General features: G+C 34.7%; 1 protein-coding gene across 3 annotated transcripts; it reads right to left on the bottom strand.

Moving 5' to 3' along the window:
* Positions 1 to 9,787: 9,787 nt before the first annotated feature.
* Positions 9,788 to 15,409, bottom strand: LOC106415452 (BEL1-like homeodomain protein 4). 3 transcript variants are annotated; one of them, XM_013856168.3, is made up of 5 exons: positions 15,151 to 15,409; positions 13,925 to 14,922; positions 12,533 to 12,924; positions 11,372 to 11,432; positions 9,788 to 10,456 (listed from the first exon to the last, which is right to left on the bottom strand). In XM_013856168.3, exons 2-5 carry the CDS (start codon positions 14,801 to 14,803, stop codon positions 9,983 to 9,985), a joined length of 1,806 nt encoding a protein of 601 aa, XP_013711622.2. In that variant the 5' UTR covers positions 14,804 to 14,922; positions 15,151 to 15,409; the 3' UTR covers positions 9,788 to 9,982. The 3 variants fall into 3 exon arrangements, with proteins under 3 accessions (XP_013711622.2, XP_013711623.2, XP_048620985.1); XM_013856169.3 differs by having other exon boundaries at positions 15,038 to 15,372; XM_048765028.1 differs by lacking the exon at positions 15,151 to 15,409 and adding an exon at positions 15,026 to 15,139.
* Positions 15,410 to 15,981: the final 572 nt, after the last annotated feature.

The following is a 15,981-nucleotide window of genomic DNA, read 5'->3' as shown; positions in this document are numbered from 1 at the left end:
ATGACCCGTAAGCAATTGTAATGGGGAATATCTATGTTCACTAGACGGTCTTATACGAATCAGTTCGGCCGCGTGCAAGACCGCATGTCCCCAAACTGTGGTCGGAAGCTTAGACCTCATATTCAATGGTCTAGTTATTTGCTGAATTCGTTTTATGAATGATTCGGCCAAGCCGTTCTGTGTATGTACATGTGCCACGGAGTATTCCACACTTACGCCCATGGACATACAATAATCATTAAACACTTGGGACGTGAACTCACCAGCAGTGGTCTCTATCATTCTGACCTTAGTATAGTAAAAGGCCAGTAGAGAGCGCATGTGTAGACTCTAAGACTTTTTTATAGCCTTGGCCGATCTCTATGATCTGAAGAAACTCTTTGTTTCCTTCGCCCTTAGTTTCAATATGAAAGTCATTCATTCGAATGTCTTTAAAGCTCAATAGGCTTCTCTTAGAGCTGGGTGAATACAATGCATCAGATATCTCTAGATGCGTACCCTTAGACAACATGATATTAGCCTGGCCGTAGTCCTCTATGAGACTTTAGAGACTTTTATATCAAAAACTTTCATTCATTAATAAAATAAGTTTAAAACAATCAAAACATAAAAAACACAAATCAAAGAACACAAAAACATAGATGTCGAATTCAACTTCATTCTTTTAAACAATCAGACGTTTCATACTCCATGAGATCGTCTTGTTCATGATTGAAATCATCTTCACCATCTTGATAAGTCATATGAGCTTTAGGATTCTTCCCTTTCAAATTCTCTTGGTAGAGGTCAACGAGATATTTGGGAGTCCTACATGTCTTAGCCCAATGATTATCCATACCACATCTATGGCACACGGATTTGGTTGAGTTTTGTGGTTTAAATGATGTACCACGGCCTCGGCTATGACCACTGCCTCCATAAGAGTTTCCTTGGCCACGACCATATGAGTTGCCTCAGCCTCGACCAAACGAGTTTTGGCCTCGACCACCACGTCCATGCCATTTTCCACGACCACGGCCGTGTTGCCTATCACTCTGGACATGGTTCAATTATTTCTAATCATCTACGGCCGCATGTGCCTCAGGTAATGGGTTTGTTCCACGAGGTCTCAATTTACTGTTTCTCATCAACAGTTCATTGTTCTGCTCAGCGAGCAAGAGACAAGAGATCTGATAAGCATAAGTTGTGAAGCCCTTCTCTCGGTACTGTTGTTGTAATAACACATTGCTTGTGTGGAAGGTGGAAAAGGTTTTCTCAAGCATATCCTTATCCGTTATATCCTCACCACACAGTTTCAATTTAGAAACTATCTTAAACAGGGCCGAGTTATACTCGTCCACGGACTTGAAGTCCTGGATTCTAAGATTCCTCCAATCATACAAAGGCCATAGCCTTTGGTAATAACACCGTTCTCTGGTGATCATATCTCGTTTTCAACTCTGTCCAAATATCTAGAGGATTCTCAATAGTCAAATACTGATCTTTGAGACTCTCAATAAGATGATGGCGTATAATTAATATAGCTCCATATCTATCTTTCTCACTTGCATATTGCCCTCAGTGATATATTCACTTAGTCCCTTGGATATTAGGATGATCTTAGCATCAAGTGCCCATTGCAAGTAATTATCTCCAAAGAGATTTAGGGCAGAAAAATCCAATTTGTTGATTTTCGACATCTGAAATCATATATTTCATTCTTAGGATTTATAATGTTCTTATAATGCATACAAGACAATCAGATATATAATGCATATTGGTCACACGGCCAAACGGATATGATGAATTTAGTTCATACGATTATGCATGCATGATATGTTAACAAGCCGCATTGCCAAACAATCCAAACATGCATAATGCAAGACAAGCCGCACGGCCAAGAGTATGAACAATCTTAGCAATCGGTTTCTATATGATCTTAATGCAATTGATTATTCATCTTTAGCAAGAACGATTCTAAGTGATCATGAAACCTCAATAAAACAATCAAGCAATGCATCAAGGGGTTTAGTTACTATCAACCTAACGATCATATTCAATGAGATTAATGCAATTAGGGTTTCAATATGAACAAGCCGGTCGGTTTCAAGTTTTAAACAAGATGAGAACTAATCAACTTAGGCAATTTCTATCACAAGATAACATTCAATTAGTTCATCAATTCAATCAACCAAATTCAAGTATGAGATTAATCAATCCTATCAATCGGTTCTATGTGATGATAATCAGATTCAAAACATTCAATCACATAAACAATCAAATCAAATTTCGATTAGGGTTTGCATGGTATGCATGCGGCTAGGCTTTAGGGAATTAGGGTTTCGATTTTAATCAAGCAATAAGATTCAATTTAGGTTATTAGGGATTGGATCTATTGCATTAGGGTTTGGTTCTTAGGTTTTAGTTTTACCTAAACCTCAAGTCAGGTTGAATGGACCACCGAATAGAGAAGAACGCGAGCTGATCGTTGCTGTCGGGTCGCGAACGGGTTGATGTCTGTCGCGAACGGATTGAAGCTGAGACGAGTCGCGAACGGGAGCAAGCAGCCATCGGGTCGTGAACATGCTGGCTATCGAACGGTATCGGATCGCGTCGAGCAGGCTGAGATCGTGTCTCGCGAACAGGCTGAAGTCGCGAGCTGAGGAACGGACTTAGGTCGCGTGCTGAGATCGGGAACGCCTTGAGTATGGGGTTTTAGGTTCTCGATCAGATTAGGGTTCGTCGTCGGGTTTAGGGTTTATCGTCGGGATGAGATTAGGGTTTTAGGGTTCGGACTTTAGCTTAGGGTTTAGAGCGTAATCGTGCTGATAACGTGTTGTGAAACTAGAGAATAGAATCTGTATATTTCTGTATTATTCATAAACATAAGAAGCCCTTTATATATAGGGAGTTACACCGTCATAGAATAATAGAAAGACTAGAAAAGGAAATACAAATATGGAAATAGTACAAATCATAATATAAGAAGGAAAAAAAAACTAAAGGTGGCCGTCTCTCTCTCTCTAGCTCTCTCTCTCTCTACCGGTTATGTAAATCCACAATATGATTTATAACAATTTTCAAATTTATCATATTTTTAGGGGTGTTATGTTACACCCTAGTTGTCTTAGTGGGCCCGCCTCCGGCTCCAATCTTCTTGAGTTAAATGCTTATTACACCTGATTCTGCTTAATTCTTTATGTTGATTCTATATACGCTAGAGGAGGGAATATGCCAGTGTTGGGTAAATAACGAGAAGAACCAAATAAGTTATCGTTCTAGATCTAAATAAAAGGATGAATTATAAACATAGCAAGTGACACTAGGGAGGCCTCAAGCAATAAGAGACATGGCCGATTCTAGCACAACCTAATGAAACATTAGCTTTGGTTCTTAAACTTGTTAGAAATTATATATGTCTCTAAATAAAACTATGAAATAGGTCTCTAAATTATGAAAACAAAAAAAATATTAAAATTCTTAAGAAATGTTTATAATCCTCAAAATTCCAGATCCGACCATGGTAAAAACCGAAAACATGAAAGATGTTTGCTTAACTAAAGAAAAACAATATAATCAAACCACTGTTTCATGATAATATTTCACATGTTACCATTTACATGAAAAATACAACAAAAAAAACAGTTTGATGGTAAAAGAATATGGGTAAAAGATATGTTACTAACATGTATATTAATCAGTAAAATCCCAAAAAATCTTTTTTAGTTTTTTCTTAGGTGAATATTTTTGTCAGGATTTTTTTGGATGACTGTGTGACAGGCAAGGTTGAGAGTCACATGTCAATTTAATAGCAACAAATATTATCCATTCGACCAATGCTACTTATGTGAAATTATGTAAATTATCTTTTTTTGTCTACTTATGTAAATTATCTATGAGGCCAGACTTCACATCATATGGAGATAAGACAACAAGAAGATACGACCTGTCCTCTAAAATTTAATTATTCCAACAATACTGTACCTTCACTGTTCTACAATCATTCTGTTCAGGAACCCCAATACATTTATTGTTTAGTTATTAACTTATTATTTATATTTTTGTTAAAAAAAAAGTTATTATTTATATTAATGCACACATATAATATAACGTATTCTTTTTGTAACTTATTGGTGTCGACCAGCACGTTTCTCATACATTAAATTAGCATCGTTATTGCATCACAATTATATTCCTCAAACTCGGGTAATGCATTTTTTTTTTGATCAACCGGATAATTTCTATTAAAACATGCCTAAAACAGTTCAAGACTGGGCCGAAATAGAAAGTTTAGAAAACATACATGATTTAGAGAGCAGATCCGCGAGCCCATTAGAGGCCCGGGGATGAAAGTAATGCGACAAAAAGAAAACGAAACGATAGTCGCTTCAACATCCGATATCACTCCGTGAAGTTCCATCGGTCGTCGAGAAGCGGAGATGGCTTATACAAGCCCTTTGCAGTCTAATCGAAGCCAGATACTGGTGAAGTTGAGGGAGGATGCGTGGAGAAGAGCATTTCAGATTGTTAAGGCCTCCGCCATGCAAGGGGAGGCGACATGCTTTTGGAATTGGGTTCCCCTTGCTAGCTCTTGGGATGATAGATCAGTAAAAATCCAAGCCATACCCCCTTCTCGTGTGATAGGATTCCAAGCTGCGTCGGTGTTGATGAAGTCTGTTCCTGCCGGTGGTGTCATCTGTACTTGGAGAGCTGTTATGTTGTGATTTATGTTGGGAGATTTTGATTGGGCGAGTTCCCATTCCCTCTGAGATGATATTGCTCTGGATATCGTTTCACCTGGGGTTTGGTTTTTGTTCTGGAATAGGAATTGGTTGCGGCAGATCCAGATCCCCCAGCAGATCCATGGAAAGGGATTGGTAATGACCGGTGGGAGGGAGGTTGATCTTGTACCTCGAAGCTTGTAGAGCCACTCTGAAAGAATCCACGTTGCTCCAGTCAGTAGGAGAAGACCACGGGCATAGGTTCCATACCTCTAAGGCAAATGAGCATTCAAAGAAGATGTGTTGGATGGTCTCCAGTTCTCCGCATAGCTTGCAGTTAGTGTTGCTGAGACATCCCTGTTTCTGAAGGTTCTCTCCCGTTGATAGAGCATTTTGAGCACATTTCCAAAGAAACATTTTGATATTTTGGAGTAATGGCGGAGCCAAATCAGCTTTTGCCAGTCCCAAGCGCTGTCATTCAAGAGTTGTGGAGTCGATGGAATAGAGGCTTTGAGTATATGCCTGACTTCTGTTGGGTCCATTGATAAGTGTCTTTGGAGCCGCTAACACTCGGTCTGATGGAGAAAATGTTATATGCGAGTTCTGGGAGTAGTTTGTTGACAAGTGAGACGTTCCACTCCTTGGTTTCTCGAGATAGGAGGTCCGATACCATAAGGTCTTGGTCTTGAGGGAGTGATGGGCCTATCGGTTTTAGATCAGCCTCAGGGTGGATCCAGGAATCCGTCCAGACTTTAGTAAAGTCACCATCTCCAATTGCTTTGCCCAAGTGCGTGAGGAGGAGATCTCTTCCCCACACGATGCCTTTCCAACCATGTGAAGACGAGGTAATTGGGGTGAGCTTTATAAAGGAGCTCTTGTGGCAGTATTTTCCCAACAATATCTTGGCTAGGAGGCAATCAGGTTTTGTGAGCAGGCGCCATGCTATCTTTGCAAGGAGGGCTTGGTTGAAGATCTGGATATTGCGAAATCCCAGCCCCCCCCCCCCCCCCCCCCCCCAGATTCTTTGGTCTCGTAAGTTTCTCCCACGCTGTCCAGCAAATCTTCTTTTGTCCATCGTTTGCATCCCACCAAATTCTAGTCAGAACTGACTGTATTTGTTTGCACAGGCCCACAAGTAGCTGGAAGCAAGTCATGGCGAAATTCGGTATTGGAGAGAGGACTGACTGCAACATAGTAGCTTTCCCGGCCATAGAGAGGAAGTGATTGTTTCAGCTGAGGGATTTTTGTTTCATCCTGTCTACTACTGAGACGAAAATGTCCTTCTTTTTTCTTCCAAAATGTTCAGGTAAACCCAAGTACTTACCCACATCACCTTCTTTATCAATGCCAAGCTGAGTTTTCACTTTGTCTCTTGTTTTAGGTGGAGCTTTTACGGAGAAAGAGATTGAGGATTTGTCAGTGTTGATTTTTGGGTAATGCATATTATTAAGAAGACATTTATAGTTTCAAGCTTTAAGCAGATTCATTCATGGCCAAACAACGGCATGAACATAATAGTTCACGTTGCGCTATATATTAGCTGGCTATTAAATTAAGAATAGTTAGTAAGATTAATTAATTCTTTTGATAATTTACAGGCAATAATTATATATCAATTGAAATACTCGACTGAAATAAACTCCACTAATTCATTCCATATATTTCTTGGGAAAAGAAACTCTAAAATATAGTTATATCCAAAATAGTTTTGTAACTAAAAAATAGCAGCCCTTCGCCATTAACAAGTGCTCGTTAGTCGTTAGTCGTTAGTCGTTAGTCGTTAGTCATTAGTCATTAGTCATTATACAGAAGAGAATTCTTAAAATAGACTAGGTTCAAGACTTACTCATATGCATATGCAATTACGTGTGTGTGATCGAATATTTAAACAAAATTTTAATGAGGGGACCTATTTGATCATAAAGTATGATTGTGTGATGGGTAGCCATCAGATTCGGCGATCACTAAATTCCATGATGACATGGGCCCAAACCCAATACCATTTTAAATAGGCCCCACTTTAAAAACAATTGAGCCCACACAAGTTGGTAACATGTATCTAGGGTGTCAAAAATGAGGTATAACTCATGAGCTGTCTCAACTCGGCTCGTTTTTGCATGAACATGATCTCTATATTTTAAGCTCATTTAATAAATGACTGTAGTGATCGATCTTAAATTAGATCACGAGTTATATGAACGATCTTTAATGAACATGAGCTGGCTCATGAGCTCGTTCTTTTTTATACTTACAATTATATATTATATTATATATATATATATATTATGTTTGGATAACTTCTATTTTTATGTAAAAAAAAAATTATATATTAATCATATTTATCTTCTAAATTAAAACGTAAAAGATACATATAAGTAATATGGAAATTAAACTTTTAAAAGTTATCTATAAATTTTTCGACGAAAGAAAAAAGAAACTATATTGTTTAGGAATTATCAAAATCTTCTATATAAACCCACATTAACCCTATCATCTCTCTCACAAACTTCATGGATCCCAAATTTGACATACTTCTCTCACGCTTTTGCTTATCGTAATTCAGAACTCTCGGTAAGTTATGATTAATAGTTTTGGATCATTGATTTTGCTTTAATTTAATTTATATTAGGTGTTTTTTATTTTATTTTTGTCATGTGTTGGTTTTTATTTAGTATTTAATATTTATGTTTAGTATTTTTTTAATATTTCAATTTTAAACAGTATTATAGAAGTTATTTTTAATTTAATTTATAATTATTATTTTTATGTAGATCAAGAGTTAGCTCATTTAACTCATGATCTAGATGATTTGAGTTCGAGTTTACATATCGAAACTCATATAATAAATGAGCTGAGCTGAGCTAGCTCATGAAAGAGTCGAGGTTGCTATGAGCTGAGTTGAGTTGAGCGAGCTATCTCATTTTGACACCCTGATATGTATCTTCGTCTTCTACTCCATTCAATTCTAGGACGATAAAAACGTTTGTGTAAAACACATACCAACTAATTAACTTCAAAATATTATTTTCCGGTGCAATATTATGAAACATAATAACTCGAGAGCTTAACTAGTATACATTTTTAAAAAGGGAGCTTAACTTCTTCTTTTTTATCAAAAGTGAGCTAACTAGTATACATATAAAGTAATATACATCAAACGTTGTGTTTCAAAAATATATATACATCAGACAATACCTTGTTAAATTTTATGATGCATGAAAACCTATCATGCGTGGTAAAACCATCCACACGCACTGCTAGACATAAATTTGACAGCATATGCATACGTTTGCATATGGATTATTAAAATGGCAGGCCCTCCAGTATTAAAATCAAGAATCTAAGACTCACGCATATGGATTTTCTTGTCATGTATATTTATTTATTTTCCTATAAGTAAAAGACAAAACAAATTGACATTTCAAACTTTTGTATAGCAGCCCAAAATGACAATGAATTAAATCAGTATATGAAATTTTCCAACTATATTTTTTTAGAATAGTATGTTAGCTATTAGCTAAAGGACAGTGGTCAGACAAGAAAGGATTAAAAAATGGACCACTATGATTGCAATAAATGTCCTTAGGTAAAAAATATCATGTGCATTTAATCAGTTTATTATGTCAGTCAGGCCAGGCGGCACTTTTATTTTTTCATAAAATATACAAAACCATTTGTGGTAAAATGTATAATTGTACTTCTTCGTAGAAAATCATTATTCGTAGGTTTAGCACATAAATGAACAATTACTGTTAGGAAAAAGGTTGACTGTTTAAAATTTTGGATAGTTACAGACTACGACCTAAAACTCTTACAAAGATTATGCATGCAAACATCGATGCATTAATATTATGCAATCTTTTTTTTTGCTTAACTAAGTAGTATAGTATTATGCAATCTTTAATAACTAAATAAAAAATATTTCAAAATTAAGTGTACTCATGTTATTTGTTATCAACCGGTTAATGTAAGCGCGCGTATATCGAACTCAACATCTTAAGTACACATCATTGATCGTATATGTCGTGAACGGAACTGATTAGGTTGTAAACAGTCGGACTATAAATAACGTGTTATCCATAATATGGCATGATGTACATATATATACGCATGGAATATAAATTCACGCAAATATATATGTGTATAAGTGTATTTAGGTGAAATGTAGATGTTACTAGACAAAATTACTTAAGTGACTTTTAAGGAAACTGAACAAATCAAGTAATGAGTCCCTATTATAAACAAAGTAATGAGTAGCACCATGCCAATGAGCTCTTAGCGCTTTTTTGTGGAATTAAAATGTCAGCGTCTCGATTGAGATATGCCTATATATATATGACATGTAACCAAACCTTTGGGATTTTAGGGAAATTATGTTGTTGAGAGGGAAAGAAGCACATAACATACATGAATTTGATTTGACGTATTAAACCGTTTAAATATAAACTGAAAATAATACAATTGTTAATAAGACGATCTAGTGTCCCAAACGTACTTCGTTGCCATTAATAAATTAAGAACACATAGTTGTAGTAAGTAGGGATTTAATCTCCTTATACAAGGAAATTATAATGTCGCTTAACTGTCATGGCGTTTTCCTACTACTTTGTAGTTTAACAGTAAAATCAAATAGAATAGATGTTTAAAAAAGGTTCTACCAAGTGGAAGAATCCTTAAGTCAGCATAAGCCTAATTAATCTAAAACAAACAAAAAATTGGTAGGGGTATAATCTGAACAAAACCATAATCTAAAAATATATATTACTTTATCATCTAAACAAAGTTGCAGACATTTAGTTAGGATCATATCAATGTTAACAAGATTTTATTTAAAAATATGTAGATAATCACAACATAAAACTGCTGTAAAAAATATAAATCTGCTGTCCAAAAGTAAAAATCCCAACTTAAACAGAATTTCAAAAAAATTGGCACGGATATTAATATGTTTTCCTTTTCTTTAGCAGAAGGGATAATATGATGTATAAAGCATTATTCTAAAACATGTAAATAAGTTTAGTGTAGATACAAAATTAGTAAGGACATAATTTGGAATAAGAAACTAAAATATATATTACATAGTTACATTTCTAAAAAATTATAGAACTTTTATAGCTAAGTATATCAATTTATGTGTACTTCTCTTCTTCTTACGAGAGGGAATACATAAAAGAAACTTTAAGAGTTTGTGAAGCGACGAGTAAAACATATTCCAATAAATCAACAAGCAAAAAATACACTATTATAAGTTGATTAATCAATAGAGAAGCGACGAAGGCAGTCTAAAAATCTCCAAAATCTCTAACGGAGAAAGAAGGGTTCTTATTATCAGGCATATTGCCAGTGTGGCGTAGACCAAGCGTAAGTGACACGTCACCAGCCTGTTTGGTTCCGAATCTTATGACACCATCGTTAACCTGGAAGTGATCACTGAAGTCTTGCTGACACGTGGCAGCGGTGAAAGAGTCTGAAACGCTGTGAGGAACGGCGGTTACGACGGAGGAAGGGAGGAATGAAGAGTCGTTTTCGTGAGGTGTCGGCGTCATCATCGTCGTTGTTGGAGTTTGTGCAGTTATTGTCTGAACGAGAGTGAAGTTGCTTTCATTGGGCTTCGTGTCACTGTTGTTGCTGCTGTTGTTTGTTTGTTGATAATCTTCTACTCCTTTTTCTTCTCTTTCTTTTGCTTCTTGTTGATACATTTCTTCAACCATTGGTTTCCATAGACGAACCCTAGCATTTATAAACCAATTCGACACCTGAAAACCAAGAAAATGCGAACAAATTATACGGATATGAGGACAAATTAAACTTCATACTCCGTTAAAAAAATTATGATTATTTTCAGTTTAAAAAGGAATATATTTTCCAAGTCTAATGTGGTTATTCAAATCAAAGTTTTGGTTTTATTTTAACCAAAAACAAATTTTAGTTTATCGTTATTTAACTATAGTACATTGAAATTGAAAATAAACATAGTTAATTTATAGAATTAAAATATTCTTTCATTTGTACGGACTTTTAAATATGATATGTTTTTTTGTGAAATAGAGTATGAAGGAGTTGTGGTCAAGATAATTTACGTGAACAATAATTTGATCTGGTCTTTACAATTGAAATTAAAGCTTCAAACTTTCATGCACATGAGAAATATGGTCCTAGTTTGAGTATTTTATGTCTCTGTCTGTCTGTCTCTCACTACCTCTCTCAATTAATGGAGAGTTCTTAGAGTAGAGTTTTTAACGGAATATAAGAAATTTTCTCTTAACTTTTAACTAAAATAGCTAATAACCGGTTCTTAAGTCTATTATTTAAGAGTCGTTCTTAACTTTTTTTAGTTAAAAGTTAAGAAACGGATTCTTATATTCCGCTAAAAACTCAACCCTAAGAACATTCCATTAATCATGCTCTAACTATGTCCTATATTTTATATATATAGTAGTGTGTTATAACTTATATGGCTATATATAATGTATTTAACGAAGAAACAAGCCCCAAGAAAAATGATTTCATATTCATAATCCATGCAAGAGAATAGACGCGAAGCCACTCATATCAGGTTTTGCATAACGAAATGATTGATATATATAGTAAATTTTTAAATTAAGTACAGACATGAGTGAATAAAAGAGTTGTTGTATGAGCAGTAATATTATACTATTATAAAGGCTGACCTGATTTCTGGATAAACCAGTCTGACGAGCCAAGAGGTGCTTATCAGCATCGCTTGGGTACCTGAGAAAGAGACCAGAAAATGACTTCACAATCTTTAGAACCCTAAACCCAATGACTATTATTATATTTTTTTTATTAAATTTGTATATAAAGAGAAAGAGAGGAAAAAATACAATCAAGTATAGATGCAAGAAAAGGTACAAACTTTCTCCTTACAAGGGCGTGAGAATCCAAGACACAAAAGAAAAAGCTGATTGCAGAATAGAAGAAGCATTTGATTTTAGTTTTGTTTCTTCACTTAATTTTTTCCATGATAAAGCACATTTTTCACAGGCACAAGAAAAGAACTGTACAACTCGTCTCTTCTTTACTTCACTAACAACAGAATAGTAAAATTCGGCAGACATTAAATAAAGAAAGTTCTGATGAATAATAAGAAAGGAAATTGCTTTTATCAGCTTTTAGTTTTTGTCTTTCTTAAGAGACAATATACCAATGACACTGCACCACTGACAAATCTGAGACCTATTTTGTAATTATCCTAATAGCATTGTTACTTATTTGAATAATAGTAGTATATGGGAAAAAGAATTAAAGGCCAAGTAAAGAGGAAACTATAAAGAAACCCTTATTATGATCCCAAAGCATAAAAGTTTGTGATCTCATTCTGTAAACTTCTTTTATTATACTATTCGTTATTTAATCCCTTTGCCATGCAAAACATGTTACATATACACACTATGACAAAAACATACCCCATTTTCTTGAAAATCTCAAGGTCAATGCATTGTTACCCTTGTTAGTTTTCACTATCACTGATGGTTTTTACTAGTGGTGCAAAGGAATAATGAATAAAATACTGTAATTGAATTAAATTGGTGTACTAAACATAATTTTCAGAAAACTACAAATATTCGAAAGGCATTTCATTTTTATTTTATTTATGAGAAAAAAACATCTGCTTTCCAAAAAAATATATTTTAATTATTCTTCCTGCAAAACCAAAATAAGTTCGAAGAAAAACAATTTGTCAGTTAGTAAAATATTGGTAGTCTTGTTTTTATTATGTATGGTCAACATGAAGGAAGATTAATAATATTAGTATATATCGAAGAACGAGAGTAGGTATATTTAGATAAGAGATGATAAGATGGACTTACGGATTAAGAAAATGCTCGAAAAGCCAAGCTCTAAGGATATTAACAGAGCGTTCAGGTAACCCACGTTGCGGTCTCCATGCCTCTTGCTCCATCATACCCATATGATGAAACGCTCGTTGTTGACGCAAACTCTGCTCTAGCAAACGCAATCGTGGCGTTTCGCCTTTGGTTAACCCCGAGGACGCAGCCCCCGCAGTCTCGTTCTCACCTAGAAGCTCGCAGCTGCGTTTTAACTGAACCACAACCGCGTCTTTCAAACACCGGAAGTGTCTAGACATTGCCTTTTGGGCTAATGTGGTGTATGGAATTGCTGCGCCATAACCCATTACTTGGTCGAATGAGTTCACTACCATTTGCATTTGTTCGCAGTAGTGGTTGTACCGTCGGTCTACCTAAAAATTCAATTAAAATAAAACGATATAAATTGATTATTTATGTTTGTTATTATTAGCTAATTTGACTAGATAAAATACAAACTGCCAGAGATAATAACGTTAAGAAGTGACCATCTGAAAAACACTATGAACAAATAAAAAATGAATGAAAATAAATAAAATTAAAGGAATGAATGAGAATGATTGTTTTTCTTCAAAAAATAATGAAGAATCATTTTGATTTATTATTCTTTACAAAAAAATAAATAAAAAAGAATATAAAGGAAATTATGTATTTTTATGGAAACCATAAGTAATTGAATGTTTCTTCTCATTCCCTTGGTCACCAATCACATCCAATAACACCAATCACACCGAGCAAAGAAAATTCAAAATATGTCTTTCGTTTTCCTACTATATGCAACTATCGTATTTAATTCTTGAAATAAGATAATGTCAACTACAAAATATTTATAAAGATAAATAATGAAGTAACTTCAAGGACTAGTTTTGGTTACGTAGTGAAGGTAACTTATATGGAGAAGGAAGCTCTAATTTTAATGAATCTGGTGGAAGACTAAATCACTTAATTAATCCTAACTTTAATTTCTTATGTTAATTTTATTAAGCGATGCCACCAAACTCTTAACACTAAAAAATGCATTAATATATGTCACATTAGACTATAACACAAGTATAATGATATTAGTTAGAAAAAAAATTATATAAGTGATGGTAGGATTGCGTAATCAAGCTCTACCAACTAGAGCATGTGTCGTGTTCTTGTACCAGTCGATATTTCTCCAAATATTTAATTTTTCTAAAATACATATCTAGAGATTATGAAAAATTGGTTGATAAGATGAGGGAAAAAAAACAGGAAGAAAAATCATAATTCTGATATAAATTTGGTTGATTTATCAATTCAGTCATATTATAGAACGGTTCATATAATTTAATCAACCGTTTAATGGGAAATTAGTTCATTGGTCAGAGAAGATTAATGTGAGAACGTTACCTCTTCAAGCATAGAGAGTAGCTTGACCTTTCTTCTTTGATGTTCAATCCGATCAGCCGGAGACAAAGGAGGATTATCATTGGCTACTCCGGGGGACGAAGACGACCCTCCTCCACCGCTAGTATTAGGGTTTGAGTTGTTGTTCCTACTAAGTTTGTTCTTCTTGAAGTGTCCTCTTCCGACACTACAAAACTCTTCCAACAACTCTTGCGCCGGCTTCGTGTACTTTGAGTTCCTCAACGTATAGATCCCTCCAATAGAGGAAGATGCCACCATGGGAGAAGATGATGAAGACCCGAAATGTCCAACAGCTTCATGATGAGAAGTAGAATTATCGAGAAGAAGAGTTTTGAACTGATTGAATTGTTGATGAGCCGAAGCGTTAGAAGAAGAAGAAGTTCCATCAACGGCTGCACAATAAATGCTTCTATATTCTTCTGCTTTAGCTGCAGCAACTGCTTCTAATGACGACGAGAGAGATAAGGATAAACCTTTTCCACCTTCCACGTGTACGGTCCCGATCATGTCTCCTTGACTCTGATGGTCGGAGGAAGATGGCCACGTGAAGTGATGTTGTTGTTGCACGTTGGCATACCGATAACCTTGATGATGATTTGGTAGTAACATATGTAGAGTTGAGTTGTTGTTGTGGCGGTTTTGTTGCTCTAGCAATTGTTTAGTCGAGTGATCAAGAATCTCGCCTGAGCCACCGCCGGGGTAACTAAACATTTCAGATAACATTCCGGCGGTTTCGTAAACCGGGATTGGAGCGCCGGAGACAGCGGATTCCTCAACTTCCTCCTGATGGGAAGATGATGGTCGGTGGAATCCATTGGAGAAGGAAAAGATTCCTTGGTGATGGTGATAATCTTGGGACATAGAGAATCTGAATTGTTGTCAAGAAGAGTTATGATGATGAAGAGTTGTAGTAGCTATACTCATATCATATCTTGATTCTTGTTATTCATAGTTATATCTCTTTCCAAAGCTGTTGGATCCTGTAAGGATTCAGACACATACCCAGAGAATCTTATAAGACCAAAAAAAAATAAAGATGTAAAAGAAAGAGAGAAAGAGATAGGAGTCAACTAGGTATTATACAGTTTTTCTTACTTCTCCATCTCTTTCTTGTATCTCTTTTGAGGTTTTCACTTTCAGCTTCGGTCATCATATACATATACATATGGTAGAGAGAGAGAGAGAGAGAGAGAGAGAGATGCAAATACCTTGGAGTTGCAGAGAATAAAAGAAATAGAAGATTGAGCTTTAGCTATCGTTTTCTATCTGCTCTCTCTCCAGCTTTCTTTTTCTTGAGTTTTTTTTCTTCTCTGGTGGTGAGAGTTTAATCAGCAAATTCTGGAAACCATTTCATAATTTATAGAAAACTTATTAAAATCTCTCCCAAAGAGAAAGGAAGAAAGAGAAGAGAGAAGAAGAGGTCGCTGTTCTTTCTTCCCCGCCCCCCTTTTTAACCCACCAATCTTCTTTATTATTTTTTGTATAACTCAAGATTAATACTCTTTTTGTTCTATAAAAATATCATTTTGTATTTTTTATACAGATTAAAAAAATAACTAAAAATGTATTTATATTCTTATTATTACATCGATTTAATCAATAGTATTTGAGATAAAAATATAAAATTATTTGTAAGATTAATAAAGTATAAATTAATATAAGTTGTATGTATAAATTACATTAAAATTTCAAAACAACACTTTTTATATAATAAAAATGACAATTCTCTCAAATAGCTATTTTTAAGTTTCTGTTACCAAAATAGCTCTCAAAAAAAGAAAATGACCAAAATAGTTTTTTTTTTTATTTTGAAATTTTTAATATTTATTTTTATTTTTTAAATTTGAAATCATATTCCCAAAACCCCATGCATTAACTTTAAACCTCAAGATTAGTTAACTTTAAGGTAAAAATATAATTTTACTTTTTAATAAAACTTATTTTTGTCATTTTATTCGTTGAATGCTATTTTGTGATAAAAGCTTAAAAAAACTATCTTAGAGAATTTCTCTAATAAAAATGTCAAATTTACATTTACT

The sequence above is a fragment of the Brassica napus genome, chromosome C8 (assembly GCF_020379485.1).
Source record: "Brassica napus cultivar Da-Ae chromosome C8, Da-Ae, whole genome shotgun sequence".
NCBI lineage: Eukaryota > Viridiplantae > Streptophyta > Magnoliopsida > Brassicales > Brassicaceae > Brassica > Brassica napus.
Note: the sequence above shows the minus strand (reverse complement) of the source record. Positions and strands in the feature narration are given on the sequence as shown.

Coding starts and splice junctions, on each gene's coding strand:
- LOC106415452 (XM_013856168.3), bottom strand. CDS start 14,803: ATGTCCCAAGATTATCACCATCACCAAGGAATCTTTTCCTTCTCCAAT. Junction 12,925..13,924: donor TACTCTCTATGCTTGAAGAG/GTAACGTTCTCA, acceptor TTGAATTTTTAG/GTAGACCGACGGTACAACCA. Junction 11,433..12,532: donor TTCGAGCATTTTCTTAATCC/GTAAGTCCATCT, acceptor TCTCTTTCTCAG/GTACCCAAGCGATGCTGATA.